Here is a 20623-nt window from a genome sequence, read left to right on the forward strand (position 1 = left end):
GATTGCATGTAAAAGAACGTAAAAAGATATGAGGAGTGAGGGGTGTAAATAACTGTAGGCTTAGTGGTATCTTCAAAATAAAAACTGTTGTTTCCTGAAGCTTTATTTTTTTTTTTTAACTTTTGGTTATCAGGTGAGAGGATGCTCCAGAGGTAAAACTATGCATGTGTCAGCACAGATACCCACTCCCATGGCTACTATCAGACATCAGTTTTCTGAGATACCAGTTTTTTGCCACATCGATTCCAGAAAAGTTCACAATAGTGGTAGCTGGTTTCCCTCAAAGAAACGAAAGAGAGCAGCCCAAACCTTTTGGTAGTCTCATCTCCAAGTGTGTATCGTCAATTCTGCCATGCCTGTAAGAGCCAGTTGCTAGGTCTGTCATATTCAAGGGGAGGAGCTTACACAAGGACAAGAACACCAGAGAACAGTATTCACTGGAGCCATTTTGGGGGCTGCCCAGTACAGTCCCTTTGTCAGTACAGAAAAATTGATAAAAACTGCCTGGCCAGGTTATAATGCTGAGCCAAAGAGAGAAGCCTAGAACAGTTTCAGCTGAGCTTCAAGGTTAAGATTCTCTCCTAGCTGTCTCTGCAGCCCTCACCCCCACCCCCAGGCAGTGTGTGCGCGCGCACACACATGTATGTGCAAGTGTGCAGGAGGGGCAGACTTGCGTATGTATTGCTGCTGTTTGTAGTACTGAAGAGCTAACACAGGACCTGTGCAGCAGACATGCTACCCTTTAGTTATAACCTCAGATCTCAAGCTATTTAGTTTTTACTCCCTGCTTCAAAATATAAAATACCCCATTAACCTAACTACCTGCCACTAGTCATTTCTACTCAAGCCACTCAACACAGGTTCCTTCTCTTACTCTCCAGGAGGCTCTCAATCCTGTAAACAAACACTAAGGCAGTCAGCAATGTCATCTCTAGCAACTGCTGGTTTGTACCTGCTTGTTTCCTGCCAAGTGCTTCTCACAGCTTAGTTAGGGCACTCTTCCAGGGTTTCCAAGGATACTGAGCTCCCCCCATTATGCTTGCTGGACATTTCAGAGTGCTTGTCTGTTTGTTTTAACACATGAGTTTAGATCACCATTCACCATGGCAAGTCAACACAGCTATTTGCTCAAATAAGGTACTTTGCACATTCTTTCAAAGCCTCTTTTGATAAAAAGTGATAGAAATGTGTATTGGCTTCCTACCTGGATCATCTAATCCTACTGTCAACAAAACACCAATAATTCCCAGGAAAGTTACTTCTATGGTACAACTGCTACTGAATTCTAAAAAAACCTTCAGCGTCAAACTCAATTTAAAACATTAGTTTAGACCAGATGTGGCAGCACACAGGTATAACCTTAGTACCCAACAGTCTAAGGCAGAATTACAAAACATAGGTAGCCTAGGTAGCTACATAGTTACTTCTATCTAGCCTACAAAACCACCAGAAAAAAAAAACCTACAAAACAATTTAAACTTGGGTTTGTTTTTTATTTTAGGGTGTTTTGTATATTTTTTTTCTGAGACAGAGTTTTACATTGTAGCCCTGGCTGGACGGTACTACCTCCCCATATAACCTTGAACTTTGCAGCATAGTTCCAGGTTATATGAGATAGTTCCAGGACAGGCTCCAAAGCTACAGAGAAACCTTGTCTTGGAAAAAAAATAAAAATAAAAAATTTTAAAAAATTTTGAGCCAGGCCTACACTGTGAAACTTTGTCTCGGGAAAAATAATGATGATGGTGATGATAATAGTGTGTATGAGTATGTTGCCTACATGTACGTACGTCTGTGCTCCTCATGTATGCAGTTCCTTCCCTCAGAAGCCAGAAAAGGGCATCAAATCCCTGGGACTGGAGTTTCAGATTGTTGCATGCTACACTGCTGATAACTGAGTAGGGATCCAATGCTCCTAACCACTGAGCCATCACTGTAGCCCTCATAAACTGAACTGTAAAATTGCAAACTACAAAACTCAGTAAGCTCAGTCACACTCACAATATACCTTCAGTCACAGAGACAAAAGTGCTCAGCAAGGTGCATAAATCACCTATTGCTGTACACAAGTCCTAGCAATGATATGGTCAGTGATGAGCACACCTAGTGCTTGCTATACAGTGGACAAATACTTACCAGAGACAAATCTTTACCAACAGTATTTTAGTTCACAAAACATTTAGGGTTTAATAAATGAAAAGCTTCCCTATAGTATACATAATTCCTCTACCTCAGGCTTCAATATCCTAAAGATAATTTAGATACACATTCCACCTTCTGAGAAGAGAGCTTAAGAAGTGAAGGTGAGGCAAGGTATGGTGGTGCACACCTTTGATCCTAGCGTTCTAGAGGCAGAGGCAGGTGGATCCCTGTGAGTTCAAGGCCAGCCTGGTCTAAGTAGTGAGTTCTAGAAAAGCCAGAGCCACTGAGATCCTGCTTCAAATAAAAGGAAGGTCCTGCGGTGGTGTGGGGGTGTTCCACTGAAAGTCAGAGTCAGTCAAGCGATAGGTACAAATGTACCACCTACTGGGTAACAAGTTTTAGATTCTTTGTCTTCTGAAGGTGAATATTTAGAAAACAGAATTAAGAAGGATGTTAATACAGAGACACTAAGCTCGAACAGAGCTATCTAACAACCTAACTCCACAAGCAGCTACCCTGTACTGCACAGTACAGTGCCAAAGAGATCAGTTCATCACTCGAGCCCTGGGTTCTTAAAGGAATTTTCAAATATCCTAACACAACACTTAAGCAGCAACAGTGCTGCTCCATGAAGTTACAGAATACAAAATTAATACACACACAAAAAAAGGCATGTTCCTACAGAGTAACAATGAACAACCAGAAAAGGACGTTAGAACAACTCCATTCACAACAGCACAAAAAGAAAATAAGAACTTAGGAAAGAGCTTGTGCAAGGAAATAGACAATTTCAACACCGACAGCTATAAAGTGCATTAAGGGAAGACAGTCAGACATGGGAGCAAATGTCTTTAATCCCAGCACTCAGCAGAAGCAGGGGGATATCTACAGACTGTTCCACACAGTAAGTTCCAGGAAAGTCAAAGTTACACAGTAAAAAAAAAACTATCTCAAAAACAAAACCAAACAAACCTCATATATATCTTTACCTCACATTAAAAAAAAAACAAAATAAATGCAGGCTACTTCACTAGCTTCACATTACAAAATATCCAGATTCTGTTTACATTCTAACAAAGACAGCACAGGGCTGATAGGCATTTCTAGAAGAGAAAGCTATAAACACAGACTAGGAAGGGAAAGGTAGGACCATGTGAATCTAGATCTAACTAAATCAGCATAAACTTCTATTTTAAATTTTGTATTAAAGAGCTCCAAAGCCACAGAGAAACTCTGTCTCGAAAAACCAAAAAAAAAAAAAAAAAATTTGTATTAAAGAGCACTTCAACTACTTGAAAAAGCAGGAAGAGGAGCAGAGAACAAGGAATCCCCATGTAGTTGTGCCGGTTGAGTTTTGTCAGCTTGACACAAATCTCTAGATCTACAAAGTCCACTCAGCAACCACACACAACAAAAATCTCTGTGGTGGGGTCCCATTCACAGCCAAGGACATGACTGGCTAGCTTCCAGTTTAGTGTGGTACACAGCCAGGCTTGGCTTCTTGAAGACACTGCTTTTGATTGCATACTGCTGCAATGCATTTGAGGAGCTGGGGATCTTGGTGCTATTCTGCTGCTGGTTTCTTCCCTTCTGAGGGGTATGCCTTAGTTCTTCTGTGTAATTTATTGAGATGGTGGTCCATGTTGAACCGTCTCAACTTGTAAGGTGAATCAATCGTCTGTTTTCTCCTTTCGCTCACACTTCTTTCTGGAGCCCCTCTGACATGGCTGTTATATCTGATCCCCCTCCCACTTCCCCTTTTCCTGTTCTACATTTTGGAAGAATTCTTAAAACTTAGAACTATTAATTCATTTGATGTTTGCTTCCTGCTTCTGCAAATAGAGTGGATTAATAATATAAATAATACAATTAATGTATTTATTATTCATACTTATGTTTAATATATGATTACTTATATTAATTCACACTATTCAAACAAAAATATTTTTATTATGTGAAACAATCAGGAATTTGACTTTCAACTTAAATATGTTCATGAGAGTCCTTTAGTAGTAGTCCCATGAAGAATTTGTGGGTGAATAATCCAATGTCTGAGTGTGAATGAAGTATGACAGTCTATAAATGAAAGACTTTAAAATGTTAAAAGTTCCTATCTTTGCAATGGCACAGGAGACCACTTCCTAAATATAACTCCAGTAGCAGATACTAAGAGCAACAGTTAATAAATGGGACCTCCTGAAACGGAAAAGCTTCAGTAAAGCAAAGGACATGGTCAACAAAACAAAACGGCAGCCTATATAGAATGGAAAAAGAGCTTCACCAATCCCACGTCTGACAGAGGACTGATCTCCAAAATATACAAAGAACTCAAGAAACTAGACATCAAAAGAATAATCCAATTAAAAAAAATGGGGTACAGACATTCTTAAACAGAGAATTCTTAAAAGAGAAATCTCAAAGTGGCCGAAAGACTCTTAAGGAAATGCTCCAACATTCTTAGCCATCAGAGAAATGCCAATCAAAACAACTCTGAGATTCCATCTTACACATGTAAAAATGGCCAAGATCAAAAACACCAATGATAACTTATGCTGGAGAGGATGTGGAGTAAGAGGAACACTACCCCATTGCTGGTGGGAGTGCAAACTTGTACAGCCACTTTGGAAATCAATATGGCAATTTCTCAGAAAATTAGGAATCAATCTACCTCAAGACCCAGCAATGCCATTGTTGGGCATATACCCAAAGGATGCTCAATCATACCACAAGGACATTTGCTCAACGATGCTCAGAGCAGCATTATTCATAACAGCCAGAGAACCTGGAAACAACTTAGATGACTCTCAACCAAAGAATGGATAAGGAAAATGTGGTACATTTACACAAGGGAGTACTACTCAGTGGTAAAAAATAATGACATCTTGAAATTCACAAGCAAAGGGATGGAACTAGAAAAAAAACATATTGAGTGAGGTAACCCAGATCCAGAAAGACAACTACAATATGTACTCACTCATAAATAGCTTTTAGACATAAAGCAAAGGATACCAGTCTATATAGTCCACAAAACCAGAGAACATAAGACAACAAAGAAAACCCTAAGAAACACATACATGAATCCGCATAGGAAGGAGAAAAAGACAAGATCTCCTAAGGAAATTAGAAGTATGGGGGACAGGGAGAGAGAATGAAAGGAGAGAGTGGAGGAAGGAAGGGAAGTGGGGGAAAATGTATAGCTGAATTAAAAAGTACAAAGTATAAAAAAGACTGAGAAAAGTTCCTATTTTACTTTATTCAATAACATACCATCACTGATAGTGAAAAAGAGTTGTTATGGCACATACTTCACAAATATGAAAACAAAGAAGCAAACACTTTAGAAATATGAGGACAATCAAGATAAGGAGAAGTCAAAACCAGAAAATTTCATTTCAAACTATGTACAACAACAACAAAAACAACCAAAACTAAATCAAAAATTAAAAACTCTGAGAGAGAAACTCTGATCAAAGAAAGAGTTCCTAATTAACAAAGCAACAGAAAATCATCAAGATGTAAATAAACCAGGTATTGTGGCTTAGCACCTGTAATTAATTCCAGGACTTAAGATGCGGAGGAAGGAAGACTGCCAAAAGAGCCAGGACAACCTGAGTAAGTTCCAGGCTACACTGGGCTACAAGGAAATTCCATCTTTTCTTTTGTTTTGGTTTTCAAGACAGGGTTTGTGTAATAGCCCTAGCTGTCCTGGAACTCGCTCTATAGACCAGACTGGTGTCGAACTCACAAGTATCCTCCTGCCTTTGCCTCACAAGTGCTGGGATTAAAGGCGTATGTACCACCCAGCAAATAAAAATTCTTACTCTAAATGTCTAAATTACATATACTAGCTAGACATACAACTATAGCTACTTTATCATTTCAGACATAACTAGAAAAAGCATAGTACAAAGCATACATTTTATTAAATAAGTGTCCATAGCAGAAAAACCCAGACCCATACATTAACGGTGTTAAAAACAGTGAGATTACATTTCTGGTTTTCCTCAACTATAAAATGAAGGTATCAAGTTATCCTCAGAGGTTGGCTGAGTGGATTATAGAAGCTCATACATAAAAGTGCTATTGAGAGACAGGCTAAAGTTAGCAGTTTCCTCGACACAGCAGGCATTTTATGCTTATTAAATTTTATTTAGTGTACATATATGTGACACTTGTGTGCCACAGACTGAGTGGAGGCCAAAGGACAACCTTCCAGAGTCTGTTCTCTCTCCCTACCAGGTCCCAGGATTGAACTATGGTCTTCATGCATGGCGATAAAGCCTTTACTAACCAACCCACTTCAGTAGTCCTATTTTATTCTTACAGGAGAGCACGACCCACAGACATTATCTAAGCAGGGCTCACATAGACTGAAGCAACAATCACAGACCCTAAATGGGTCTGAGTTAGGTCCTCTATATATGTTATGGTTGCATAACTTAGTGGGGATCCTAACAGTGGGAATGGAGTGTGTGGGTGGGTGTGGGTGTGTGTCTAATTCTTTTGCCTGCTCTTGGAACCCCTTTTCTCCTACTGGGTTGCCCTACCCAGCCTTGATATGCAGGTATGTGCCTAGTATTATTTTAACTTGTTGTGCTGATTGGGGGTGAGGGATGAGGACTAAGAGGAATGAAGGAAGGGGATATTCAATTGGGGTATAATATATGAGGGAAGAATAAATTAATAAATCAGAAAATTATTTTTCTTTTTAGGTAAAGTGACATACGCCTTTATTTCCAGTACTCTCCAAGATAAGGAAAGAGGATCCTGAGTCCACGAACCTGTGCTCAAAATAATATAAGAAGGAAGAAAGGAGATTGTTTTCCTTCTGTTTCATGTTTTGGGGTCAGGGTTTCATTATGAAAGTTGATCTCAGGGCTGGAGAGATGGCTCAGAGGTTAAGAGCATTGCCTGCTCTTCCAAAGGTCCTGAGTTCAATTCCCAGCAACCACATGGTGGCTCACAACCATCTGTAATGGGGTCTGGTGCCTTCTTTCTGGCCTAAAAGCACACACACAGACAGAATATTGTATACATAATAAATAAATAGATATTTTAAAATAAAAAAAAGAAAGTTGACCTCAAACCTGAAGAGATTTTCCTGCCTCTGCCTCTACTTCAAGACACTGCCTCAAAAAAATAAATCAAAAAGAAAAAAAGTGTTTTATTTTAAAAGATTTATTTTCTTTACATTTGAGTGTTTTGTACATGTGTACATGTGTGCTACTGCACAAGGAGGTCAAAGGATCTCCTGAAATTTGAGTTACAGATGGTCGTGAGCCACCTTGTGGGTACTGAGAACTGAACCCTAGTTCAAGAACAATTGCTCTTAACTCCAGAGCCATCTATCTCTCTAGCCTCACTTAGGAGGAAAAAAATTATTAGTATTAACGAATTACTATGTGGCGTGAATTTAATGTAGATTTATGCTCAGCTACCCAAGAAGTATATACATTTCTGCATTTTTAACAATGCTTTAGAAACTGACCAAAGCCAGGCCGAGGCACACACCTTTAATCCCAGCACTCGGGAGGCAGAGGCAGGTGGATCTCTGTGAGTTCGAGGACAACCTGGTCTACAAGAGCTAGTTCCAGAACAAGCTCCAAAGCTACAGAGAAACCCTATCAGAGAAACCCTATCTCAAAAAATGAAAAATGCTGGAATGATGGTTCAACCATTAACAGAACGTAACTCTTCCTGCAGAGGTTGCAAGCACCCACAAGGCAACTCACAACTGTCCGGACTCCAATTTCAGGGCATCTGACAACCTCTTCTGACCTCCACAGGCACCAACACATATGCTTGCTGTGCAGGCAAAACATTTATAAATATTTAGGCTAAGTTTAATGATACAGAAATGAAGACAATAGCCGGGCGGTGGTGGCGCACGCCTTTAATCCCAGCACTTGGGAGGCAGAGGCAGGCAGATCTCTGTGAGTTAGAGGCCAGCCTGGTCTACAGAACTAGTTCCAAGACAGGCTCCAAAGCCACAGAGAAACCCTGTCTCGAAAAACCAAAAAAAAAAAAAAAAGAGAGAAAGAAATAAAGACAATATCATGATGATTTGGACATGTTAGTCCATACCTATAATCCCAGAATTTAGAGGTACAAAAACAGGAGGATCATGAATTGAAGGCCAACCTGATCTAAGTTTAGTACTGGAGAGTGAAGCTGGGGTCTTAATGCTTGCTAGGCACTTGTACTGAGTTTAAGCTTAGCACCATGACAGTTTTAAATGTGTAACGTCCAAATTCCATGAGAGACCCTCAGAGTAAAGTAGAGTGATTCTGAATACCTTTAAGCAGGAAGGTCTCTTGCTTTGCAGGCCAACCTGATCAGAATAAAGCATTGTGAGACCTGTATCTAAGTAACTAAATAAATGATAAAAATAAGGTGGAGGGTGACTGAGCCAAAAAAAAGAAACAAACAAACATACACAACAACAACAAAAAAACAACATCAAGCTATGAAGCTCAGGTCTCTATGAATACAGGCACAGGTTCCTGTGTACACTCATACACTATACACACTCCACCTTAAGAGACTAAGCAAAAGCTGGGCAAATTTTATGAGCAGCAGTTTCCTTTATAGTATCTGCAACGAAAAAAAGCTTCACATTTTAAAGTTTTTTTTTTTCATGGTAATAAGCTCTACATAGTAACAAAAATGTTATGGAAACTCTACAGGGCTGAGGACGTAGCTCAGTTGGCAGAGTGCCTGCTTAGCAAACATGAAGCCCTGGGTTCAATACCCAGCATGTCATAAACAAGGTATGGTGGAACACACCCGTAATACCAATATTTGGTAGTTTGAAGCAAGAGGATCAAGAGTTCATGACCAGTCTCAAAAAGAAAAAAAGGAGGGAGGGAGACTAATTTTAGGGGTGATATATACTGCTGCAAAACTCTCCAATGCCTGCCCTAACAAGATTCTCTTAACAAGACATGACAAATCAGCATTGAGGCTAAAGAGGAGGAGAATATTTAATAGTTTTGAAGCAGTCAAACTTGACAGCCCGTAGTTTCTTAAAGCTCTGCCACCTGTACAGAGAGTAATGGTTTGAACCTTCAGTTCCAAAGTTCTTGCTTACAGTTGCTCCAACAGTTTCTATAACATCTCATGCACTGGTCATCTATACAGTACCACTGCATTCAGGCACTGATTTCCCAAAATGTCGACACAGTTATTACACAGCACAAAATCTACATTCATTAGTGCTACTGATTTCATCTAAAAGACCTTTGAAAACCCAGAACTGTTGAGTCCACTAATAGCATACAAGTCTAGAATTACTGACCTGCACCATTAATCAGCTCTTTACTTATTTACAAAACCAGATCTTACTATGTAGCCCTGACCGGTATAAAACTCACTATGTAGACCAGGCAAGATTCAAACTCAAGAGATCCAAATGTCTGCCTCCTGAGTTTTGGAAATAAAGTATGTACTAACACACCTGGCCTCATCTGTCAGTTCTTGAAATGAAATGAAGAGAGTAGCTAGCTCAGTAAAGAGCCTTACAAAAGTTCTTCCTTAAAAAACAAAACAAGCCAGGCTGTGGTGGTACACACCTTTAATCCCAGCACTCAGGAGACAGAGGCAGGTGAATCTCTGTGAGTCTGAGGCCAACCTGTTCTACAAGAGCTAGTTCCAGGACAGGTTTTCCAAAGCTACTGAGAAACCCTGTCTCAAAAAACACACAATACAAATTTACAGACATTAAAACCTTTATAAAGCATTCTAACCCATCTATAGTTCATATCTCAGCTTCAAAATGGCATTTTCTGAAAATTCAGTAAAATCTCCAAACTGAAATAATATCAAAACAAAAATTAGGGCTAGTGGGTCAGCAGTAGAATGCTTGCCTAGTACATGCAAGGTCCTCGATTCTAGGTTCTATTACTGGCACCATCTCCTAAACTAAACCATATTGTAAACATAAAGCAAAAAGACCAGTTGTGGTCATGGTGGCCTATAAATCCCAATATTTGATGGACTTCAAAGTCTACCTCTTCCTTGACAAAAAAAAAATCAATCAAATAAATGCGAAACACTTTCTGAATTAAAACAAGATCAACTTATCTTTTTTGAAATAGGATCTTACTCTGTACCCCACACTGGCATCAAACTCATGGTCCTCTTGCCTCAGCCTCTAGGATGCTATGATTACAGGTAGAGCCAGAGCTCAGGTTGGAGATCAGTATTTGAAATAAAATTACATTAGGAAAATGAAGGCAAGATAAGCATCTTAGTAGTTCTACTTGCACAAGATTACAGCTAATACATTAACCTTCTCAACAAGGTCTGCTTACTTCACAGGGGTTTGAGAAGATTAATGATCCAGGAGTAGTGGCTCTTTGGGAGGCTGAGGCAGGAGGCAGGCTGTTCTGAGTTCTAGGCCAGCCTGGGAAGCACAGTAAGACAGTATCCCTACATACAAGAAAAATAAGACAGACTAGTGAGATGGCTTAGCGGTTAAGACTTCTGACTGATAATATGTGTTCAATCCCCAGGGACCCACAAAGGACACTGACTCAAAGTTCTCTGATCTCCACCATGTGGGTCATCACACAATATATACATAAATGTAATTTCTTAAAATTTATTTATTTTTACTTTATGTTTATTGGTGTTTTGACATGAATGTCAGTTCCCTGGAACTGGAGTTACAGAGAGAGTTGTGGGCTGCTATGTGGGTGTAGAGAATTGAATCCGGGTCCTCTGGAAGAACAGTCAATGTGCTCTTAACTGCTGAGCCATTTCTCCAGCCCACATAAATGTAATTTTAAAAATAAAAAATAAAATGAAACAAAGTATACCACATGAAAGAGTATGTATTATATAAATGCTCAATAATGCTAGCAGCTGTTATTACTTAACAGCCAGGCCAACTCTTCTATACACTTGGCATAGAAAACTCTAATCTATGTCCAGGTTTTTAATTTCTTTCCTTCTATTAAGGAAGCAACTTGGGACTCCTTAATGATTCAATTATAATCTCTGTCTTCACCTCAGGTAAGACACAGGAAACATCAAAACTGAGGATATTAGCCAAATATCTTCAACATTTTAATTTCCCATTAAAGAGCTAACTTTCAACAGTTATCTTCTTGTAACTAAACCTGAAAATGAACCAGATAAGCACACACTGGAAAATAAGGAAATCTGTCTACTCATTCAAGCAATTTTTCATCTCTTACCATTCTAATTACTCCACTATTTTCAAGGACTTGACTGATTTTAAATTGATTATAAAATTACTATTAGAGTATTAAATAATGTTTAATTTCCAATTTATTTTCAAAGCTTGAGACAAATGCCAGTTAACTCACTTAATAGTGACTACTTCTTATAGGTTTTTATCACTAAATGTATAAAAGAAAACAACATATCATCTTAAAACACAACAAAGAAGTTGTCTGATACCAGACACCACCGAGACTATTTACTGGGCAAATCTACACTGCGTGACAGTGACAGCACTTCCCATGAATGTGACTACATCCAGTCAGTAGCAAAGTTAGTGCCGAAAGGTATCTCATGTCAAAGGAAAAATGCCAAGTAAGACCATTTTTTTATTGGTCAGCTGGTTTTAGAATATGGCCCATTTGTCAATCAATGCTTTGAAACCTGCAAAACAGGCTTCTACCATTTTTTATCTAACTTACCTTCAAGCCTAAACCTAAACACATACACTACTCTAAGGAACAGAGACTATATTAAATTTGGTTTATATTCTACGATTAACCATATAGAATAGATTTTTAAAATACGTTTTGGTATACTCTAAAGATTTTGGTTATTTCTCAAAAGATTTTTTATGTGCTTATTTGCAATATATTTAGACTACCATTTAAGAAATATTTTCCAAGAACTAGTCCAAAAGTCTAAACCCTACCAAAACAGGAAGCAAAAAACTGAAAAGATGCAATGCTTTTGATTCAGGCTTCATAAAATTAGATGTTAGTAACAAAATCCTATCCTAAAATAATTTCCTATGAAACAAAACTTAAGACTGTCAAATATGCAAATCAGAAAAATACACTTAGGAAAGTGAAAACTTATATTTAAAAAATAAGTATGGTGTAGTAGTGCACTCCTGAGGTCCTACCACTTGTGAGGCTGAAACCAGTGGATCACAAGTTCCAAGGGAGTCTCTGATGCACAGGGAGTTTGGGATTTTGAGTTTAGGAATGCTACAAGGCATTTGAGGCCAGCCTGAGCTACATGAGATCTTGTCTCAAAGAATGAATGGAAGGAGGGGAATCCCTGTTGCCTCATTTTTTTCTATTTTGTAGAATTCATACTTTAAAATCAATAGATGGGAAAAGATATAGTGGTGGGAGTATAAAAATGGACAGCTTGTGGCCCTCTGTTGATGCCATGGGTGGTACAAGCTCATCATACTACTCCATACACTTTCTAGAGTTCAGAAGCTCTGTAATCACATTTTAAGATGCAAAAAGATGCAGACAGATAAATAAAAAATGGGCAGTCAATAATTAGGGAAAATAAAGCAAGTGATAGCATAGAGCCCCCCCACACACACACTGGTTCAACAGTAAACATGAACAAGCTGCTAACAATGGAAGCAGATGTCCCAACGAACCAGATGTGCTATAACATCATGGCACTATCATGGCACTAAGGGCAAAGAGATGAGGCTGATGATAATGTAAACAGCTTAGTCTTCATCTGCTGGAGAGAACTGAGTTGGAAGCATGCAAAATTAATATAGATCTATCATTTTACTATACATACCTATTATTTTACTCCTCCCCAAATGCAAATAAGAACAAGGAACATAGAAGTACTAGCAAGAAGAGTTAACACTTGACTTCAGGATCACATACCAGGGAGAGGCCGGTATTACCACATTTCATCCTAAAGCCATTAGCAGAGCTGGTTTCAAAAATAAACAAAGAAACCTGTATGTACATGCCACCTTCCCCAAAACACTATGTTTTAAAATCAAAACAAAAATGTCCAAGTTAACAAAAAATGACAAACATCTATCTATCCATCTTGACCTACCCATCCAGGTCAAGATGCTTGAGGCACCCTGACCTCTTAAGAACTCCCTCCCACCTGCTTAGAGGGCTGCTTTTATGCCAATTAGTACCTTCCTTTTGCGATCTTACCAGCTTCATATTTTTCTCTACAGTTCAGTCTTCTGTTTGTTTAGACTTTGCTAGTGCACTCAAAGAATGTGTATAGTGAGAGGAGCAAATAAAAACAAAGTACAATGTTACATACATTGAAGATGTCATAAACTCATTACACTAAAGACTTTTTTAAAAGCCCAAGCATGGTGGCACTGGCCTATAATCCCAGCATTCAGGAGGTGGAAGCAAGAAGATTAGAAGTTTAAGACCATACACAGCTGTATAGAGTTTGAGGTTCCACACATAATATTCACCATGCCTTCACTTTGGCCAACAAAGCTTTAGTAGCTATTTTAAAGACTATACATACTCTATGAGCTATAGAGATGGCTCAGGAGATACGAACACTAGCTACTCTTCCAGAAAACCCCAGTCCAATTACCAGCACCCATATAGCAACTCACAATTGTCTACAACTACAAGTCTAGATTGTCTGGCCTTCACTGACTAAAAGCACACACATAGTACAAAGACGTATGTGCAGGCAAAACAGTCACACACATAATCAAATAGTAAGACAATCCCCCAGTTTCCTCACACTCTAAATATGCCTTACTTGTACAAGCACTGAAGTAACAATAAATCTTTACAAGGCTCTCAAGAAGGGCACGTTCATGGACACCTGTAATACCAGCACTACCAACACTGAGGCAGGAAGATCTTGAGTTCCAGGCCTGTATAGACTACACCACAGAAGAATTTAAAGTCACAAGAGACCCCAGTCTCAAAACAAACAAACAGGCCAGTAGGTGGAGGTGGATCTCTGTAAGTTCAAGGCCAGCAAGTTCCAGGTCAGCCAGACCTGCATGTGAGATCACATCTCAAAAACAAAACAAGTCTGCCTATTCTTATAGGCCAAGATAGTGTTCTGTTTTATAGGTATAAGCTCATTTACATATCAAAATAGCACTAAGGCAGGGTTTACAGTAAGTCTTTTATAATGGAGGAAGAAGCACAGGCGAACTGATGTGCCCAACACCACAGTGGTGTTACAGGTCAAGGAAAATCAAAGACTTAAATAAAGTGCAGTAGTGTTATAGTGACCTTAAAGACTACCAGAAATCCACAGCATGAGAAAACCAGAACAGAGTTTAGTGCCTCAACTGCCTCTCAAACAAGGAGCTATTCCAAAGGTAAATAAAACACATACGCATGCAAAAGTAGACAGAACAGTATTGTAGCATGGGTGTCCTGCCTTGAAGACCTAAGTGGGTCAAAGATAGCAAGAGCCTGTGGATGAGTGTCAAGCTCTGTTCTGTACTAAAATTCCTGGGCCTCGAGAAGTCAGTCCAGTTAGAACTTATTAATTAAGGTCCCTATCGAGTCAGCATCTTAAGACTTATCAGTAGTAATAATATGGGGTTACCTCTTTTCAGACATTGTTGGAAACTAACAAGAGCAGAAAGAAAATAGCAGAAATCACTTCATCCAGTCCTTGTCTTTTTAATGTCTAAGTACAGGAACTCAGAAGAGCCCTGATCCAGAGCAACAGACTCCTGACTTCTCTGTATTACAAAGCTGTAAACCAGAAACATAAAGGCTGCCAAGTAAATAAAATGTTCACCCCCAACTATCCTACATTCTACACCTTTTCCTCTCAAAAACCTAGCAAAAGTAGCCGGGCAGTGGTGGTGCATACCTTTAACCCCAGCACTTGAAAGCAGAGACAGGCAGGTCTATGAGTTTGAGGCCAGCCTGGGCTACAGAGCAAGTTCCAGGACAGGCACCAAAGCTGCACAAAGAAACCCTGTTTCGAAAAAACAAACAGGGCTGGAGAGGTGGCTCAGAGGTTAAGAGAACTGACTGTTCCAGAGGTCCTCAGTTCAATTCCCAGCAACCACATGATGGCTCACACCCATCTATAATGAGATCTGGTGCCCACAACACTATATACATAATAAATAAATTTTAAAAAAAGAAAAACAAAAATAACTAGCAAAAGTAACACTGACTTTTACTCGATAGTCAATCCCTACTGTGTGCCAGGCATTGTTCTAAGCAGAGCAGTTTAAATAGGACATTTGCAGAGAAGCAAAGATCAGTCTAGATCTAGGCTTACAGTGTAACAGTAGAGGTTCAAGGCACTAAATATAGTATTTACTTAACAAAATGCTATAAAAGAGATTTTAAAAAATGATTTCCACAAGAGGTAATTAAAAGGTTATAGGTGTGACTGAGGATGAGTAGGATTCTGATAAGAGAACAATTGTAGGAGGATGTCAGACACATCAGTATGGGATCAGCAAACTGGGGATGTACCTGAGTGGTACAGCAATTGCCTAACATGCACAAGGCTCTGGTTCAATCCCCAGAACAGCAAAAACAATCACAAGTACAGTGCATAGGGTTTGCTTATACAGTATCAGTTCGGTGGTGTCCTTAGCTTAAGAGAAACCATACTGAAGAAATGTCACATTTTACCAGCCGAAATTTAGTTTCTAATCCAATGGATTCAATGATCTACTAAAGATTTCTGAGAAAAGGATTGTGTTTCAAATTAACTTAGAAGTAAAACACATGAAAAAAAATGAGACTTATTTAAGAGTATGACTGTGGGCACGGTAGCCACACCTTTAACAGATAGCCTCATCTCTATGGAGATAGTTCAAGGACAACCAGGACTATGGAGAAACCTCATCTCAAAAAAACAAAACTATAATCCACCCAGAGCGGATCAAAACTGGACAAAGGTGAAGGCAGGTATAGAAGATGAAAGCATTACAGGTAAATCAGCATGCCCTGGCAGATGCCTGGCTGCAAGGGGACAGTCACTCATTATAAGCCACTGACAGCTAAGACATTAGAAGGTATTGTTAGCAGAAAGAGGCTACCTAAAGGTGGAGCTAGAGGCAGTCATTTAAAGATTATAATCTAGATCTATGGGCCCTGTATAATAATCATATTCTATGTTAGAAAAGCAAAACTTCCTTTTGATAAACATAGTAGACAAAGATATACAAACTACAGTTTCCAAGAATCTGCAAATCAAAGCAGAATAACTTGAAACAATGCTATTTATGTACTTGTTAAGACATGGTACTAAAACAAGTCCTGTTCTTCCCGAAGCACACACTCCAAGTCTTGACATTTTAAGATATTAAGAATGTGTTGGCCAGGCGATGGTGGCTATTAAGTACTAACAAATAAGAATTAGAACTGATCAGTCATATATTGTGTGTACGATCACAAACTATCACTTGTTTCAGTTAGGTGACTGATGTTCAGCTTAGAAAATCAATTTGTGCCGGGCAGTGGTGGCGCATGCCTTTACTCCCAGCACTTGGGAGGCAGAGACAGGCGGATCTCTGTGAGTTCGAGGCCAGCCTGGTCTACAAGAGCTAGTTCCAGGATAGGCTCCAAAGCCACAGAGAAACCCTGTCTCAAAAAACCAAAAATAAAATAAAATAAAATAATAAAAAAAAAGAAAATCAATTTGTGCTGATTAAGTGAGGTCTTCTGCCCCATGATTAACAAGCAAACTGAGTTTCTTAAGGGTAGACAGCACACACCCCAGCTCTCAGTATTCAAGAGACCTTTGATAAGGGGAATAAACAATGCAACCAAGGACTGTTTTCCAAGTACGAAGCACTTTCATAATGTGGTGAGTATTACACAACACAGAATTGAAGATCCAATATCTGAGTGCCTACTCCTCAACAGGTAATGGAGTTACAAAATCAGTAATACTCGACTCCTCCCTTGAACATGGGATTTATTTCTTTAAATGAGTTCAAAAGAAAAACAAGCACACACTGATTGTTGTGACCATCACTGAGTCACTCTATCAAATTCTTTAATTTTTCCAAGTTTCTGGTTTCTCACGTGATAAAGGGATGAGGAACCACCAAAAAAACAAAGGAGGGAGACTCCGTAAAATATGATAAGTACGCCAGTGACTTTCTATAGGACTCACAGCAGTGAACACACACCAATGACAAATGTCACAACACAAACATCTGGTTAGTCAACAGTCTTCGCCCTACCACCCCCTAAAAAAAAAAATCCTCACAAAAGCACTCAGTGGATAGCAGGAAGGAACCACCTCACCAGAGAAAGATACAATCTAGAGAAACGGTCATACATTTTCATAGACAACCTTCTAAAACCAGAAGTCCAGCTTTAACTTTTCTGACTTCTGTTTAGAAAAAGTCCACAACTGAGCAGAGATCTTTGAGTTCAAGGCCACTCAGGGATACTGTCACACTGTCTGTCTCTCTCTCTCTCACATACACACTCCAATCCTACAACCTTCATAAATATTTCTGAAGAAATAATGTAACCATTCTTTTGCAGATTATCTGTCTCTACCACAAAAGATCATCTCAAAACGAGAGCAAGACCTTCACACTCCAAAACTGAGTTCTGAAATAAATTAGTAAGCTTCTATCTCAAAAAGTCCCCTAGAAAAGTGATTTTCTATTCTATCTTATCGATCTTAACCACACATACAATCCCTGCAAGATAATAAAGTGAATAATTTGAGCCAGCATTTTCTCAGCAAACATGTAACCAACACTACAATCCCAAAGTATAAGTTCAAAAGAACCTCAGTCTCCCCACAGAAAAAAGGATGCTGTCGGAGTATTTCTGAGCTAAGTGTTGTTGGCATCTATTTTTACTTAATTATCCAGAGACAAAACACAAACATGAAAGTCCAGTTATCTGCACGTACAATTTATGTAGCAGGGAAACCTTAATTACACGAACCTCAGAGCACTTACTGCACACCATTTACTTCATTAACTCAATGAAAAAAATAAACAAAACGACATAAAAAGATATAAAGACTTTTCCAAAAAGGTGATTTTTTAAAAGTGTTGTCCCACCTCTTAGACAACAACAGAAAACATTCTTCCAGTGTAACAAGCTCAGTTTAGTTCGCGTTCCTTCAGTACCCAGAATGCCCAAGTCAGTACTCAGCTGTCATTGTTAAACTTTCTTACCTTCTGCTACATCATCATCTACGGCTCCTTTCACCTGAGAAAAACACCACTGAATGTCATTCCCTCCTCCAGCTCCTGAAGAAGAAAACACAGCAATTAAAGCGGAGTTCTGTTCTGTTTACTCTCATAAGCACAGAGATGCCATCTGAAACTTGCATGACACTCCCCACATACACAGCCACCAAGAACCCACGGACTTGGAACCAAATTAGGCTCCAGTAGTCGGTAGAGCATTAAAAACAACACAGCAGGTATGAAATATTCAAAGACGGTCTATCAAACATTATCATCGTACGGATATTCAAAACCTCACTTTCTCTGCCCCTTTAAGACAGTCAGAGCCTTTTAAGTAAGACCCACCAGAAAAAATTAAACACCAAAAGTTAGACCTCCTTCTAAATGTACAAAAGGCCTACAGAAGAGTTATAAGGCTAAGCTACCATGAAAAATAGAACGAAGAGAAAACTTCGGGAACATTACTGCCTGAGAGGAAGAATGATTCATGTGAACCCTACCACTGCAGCATACACACAGCAAACACAACACCCATTTCTTTACATTCATTAGTAGCAAATCACTGGCTGCACACACAGGAAAAGGGGTGGCAATGAAGGCTTAGGAAGAGCTGGTCAGAGGATGCTACTTCAGCCTCCCTTCACCTAGCAGGCAACCCAAAGGGCCTGGAAAGACCAACTTTGGCCATTTGTCATCTCCTACAAAACAGTTCCAATTTTCATTTCATTGTTCAGCAAGGTCAAAGGGCAACTTGTTTGTATGGCAAACTGTAAATCAGCCCAACATAACTTCTTTAAAACTCCTAATATCTAAATAAGTATTGAAAAGACGGGGAAGATTGGTTTAATCTCAGAGACTGCCCATAACTGAAGAGGAAATAAAATGGGGGGGGGGGGGAATACTTCTGGATTTCTAGAAAAAAAAAACTGAATCTCAATCTAGAATTACTCTACTAGGTGAAGGACTTCAAGACAAAAACGCACAAAGATAACTGCCTCTCAAAGGCCATTTACCCTCACTTTTCCTTTACCTAGTCCTTGCAAAATTATTCCCAACCGGGTAGTCTCCATGCTTTTTCCCCCCTGCAAGCTTTTATGAAATCCCTCTCTCTTTGGCTATTTATATCACTGAACTCCACAACTATTTTAACTCCGAGCAACCCTTCTGGGAAAAGGACGTCTGCACAAACGATCCCGTGCAAAATGCAAAGTTTAAATTACCTGTTTGCCCCCACCCCACCCCAATCCTTACAACTTCTATTAAAGGCCTAGCACCCGGGAGTGGCAGCGAGGAAGTCATGGAAGGGAGCACAATCGCCACGAAATTCAAGCTTACACCCTCAAAACCTCACCTACCCAGAATGGGGGGGGGGGTGAGGAGAGGGAGGGGGCCCGTATGCCTCCATTGTATTTTAACTTGCAAAGCGCTCTTACCAGCGCCGAACGTGTTTCTACGGGAAGGCACGCAGCAGACGGGGACGAAGGGAACGGTGTGCGCGGAGGAGCGGAGGGAGCAGGGTGCAGAGGGGATCCATCTGCACGCCGGCACCCGCCCCACCCACGCAGGCCCCCACCCCCACCACACCCGTACCCGGCTTCGTGCGGTGCCAGGCCCCGGGCCCAGCCCCCAGGCCCCACCGTCCCAGCCCAGTGCCAGGCCCGCCCGCCCTCCCCGCACTCGGCCAGCGCCCCAGGCCAAGGCCCCAGCCGCCACGGTCGCTAGGGGGTGACGGAGAGCGCGCAGAGGAAGCGGCACCCTGTCAGCCGGCCGAGGGCCGTTTCTTCTTTACCTGCCATGTCGCGCTGCAAATGATGACCCTGCCGGGCTCCTCGGGGTCTCCGCGACCGGGGCTCAGCCCCCTCACCTGGGGATGGGGGGATCGAGGGCGCGGATGGAGGCGGATGGCACCTGAGGGGGGAGGGGACGGGGACCGGGGCGGAAGGGAAGCGGCCCGGGTGGAGAGGCCGGCAGGATGGTGGCTTTCACTCGGGGGCGTCCCCTCTCGTGCTCCTTCTCCCGCGGTGTTGGCGGCAGCAGTAGCGGCGGCGGCGGCGGCGGCTACGGCAGCGACGGCGGCCGCGGCGGCAGGGGCAGGCGACTCCACTTTCAAAATGGCGCCCGCTGGCAGGCCGGTGACGTCACTCCAGGGGGCGGAGCGCCTTTGGGACGGGCCGCGTTGTGTTGGCCACGCCTCCTTCCTGCCGCGCTCCCGCCCCGCCCTGCCCGCTGAGACCCTGCGGAGAGCCCTGCGCTGAGCCTGGGCGGTGGTTAGTTGCTCTGGCGGTGGGCTGTGCCAACTTGGCCCACGGTGCCCACGTGGGCCACGGCCTGGCCTGTCTGCTCCTCACTCTGTCCCAA

General features: G+C 40.9%; 1 protein-coding gene across 2 annotated transcripts in view; it reads right to left on the reverse strand.

Annotated features, from left to right (window-relative positions):
* Ppp2r2a (protein phosphatase 2 regulatory subunit Balpha) overlaps positions 1-20393 on the reverse strand; it is a 58967-nt gene extending 38574 nt beyond the window's left edge. The window contains exons 1-2 of one of the 2 annotated variants that reach the window (XM_075950273.1): positions 20055-20393; positions 18251-18325 (exon numbers count right to left, since the gene is read on the reverse strand). In XM_075950273.1, the coding sequence (XP_075806388.1) occupies positions 18251-18325; positions 20055-20061 (82 nt within the window). In that variant the 5' untranslated portion in view covers positions 20062-20393. The remainder of the gene's footprint in view (positions 1-18250; positions 18326-20054) is intronic. The other variant, XM_075950274.1, reaches the window with a different exon arrangement.
* Positions 20394-20623: the final 230 nt, after the last annotated feature.

The sequence above is a fragment of the Microtus pennsylvanicus genome, chromosome 15, assembly GCF_037038515.1.
Source record: "Microtus pennsylvanicus isolate mMicPen1 chromosome 15, mMicPen1.hap1, whole genome shotgun sequence".
Taxonomy (NCBI): domain Eukaryota; kingdom Metazoa; phylum Chordata; class Mammalia; order Rodentia; family Cricetidae; genus Microtus; species Microtus pennsylvanicus.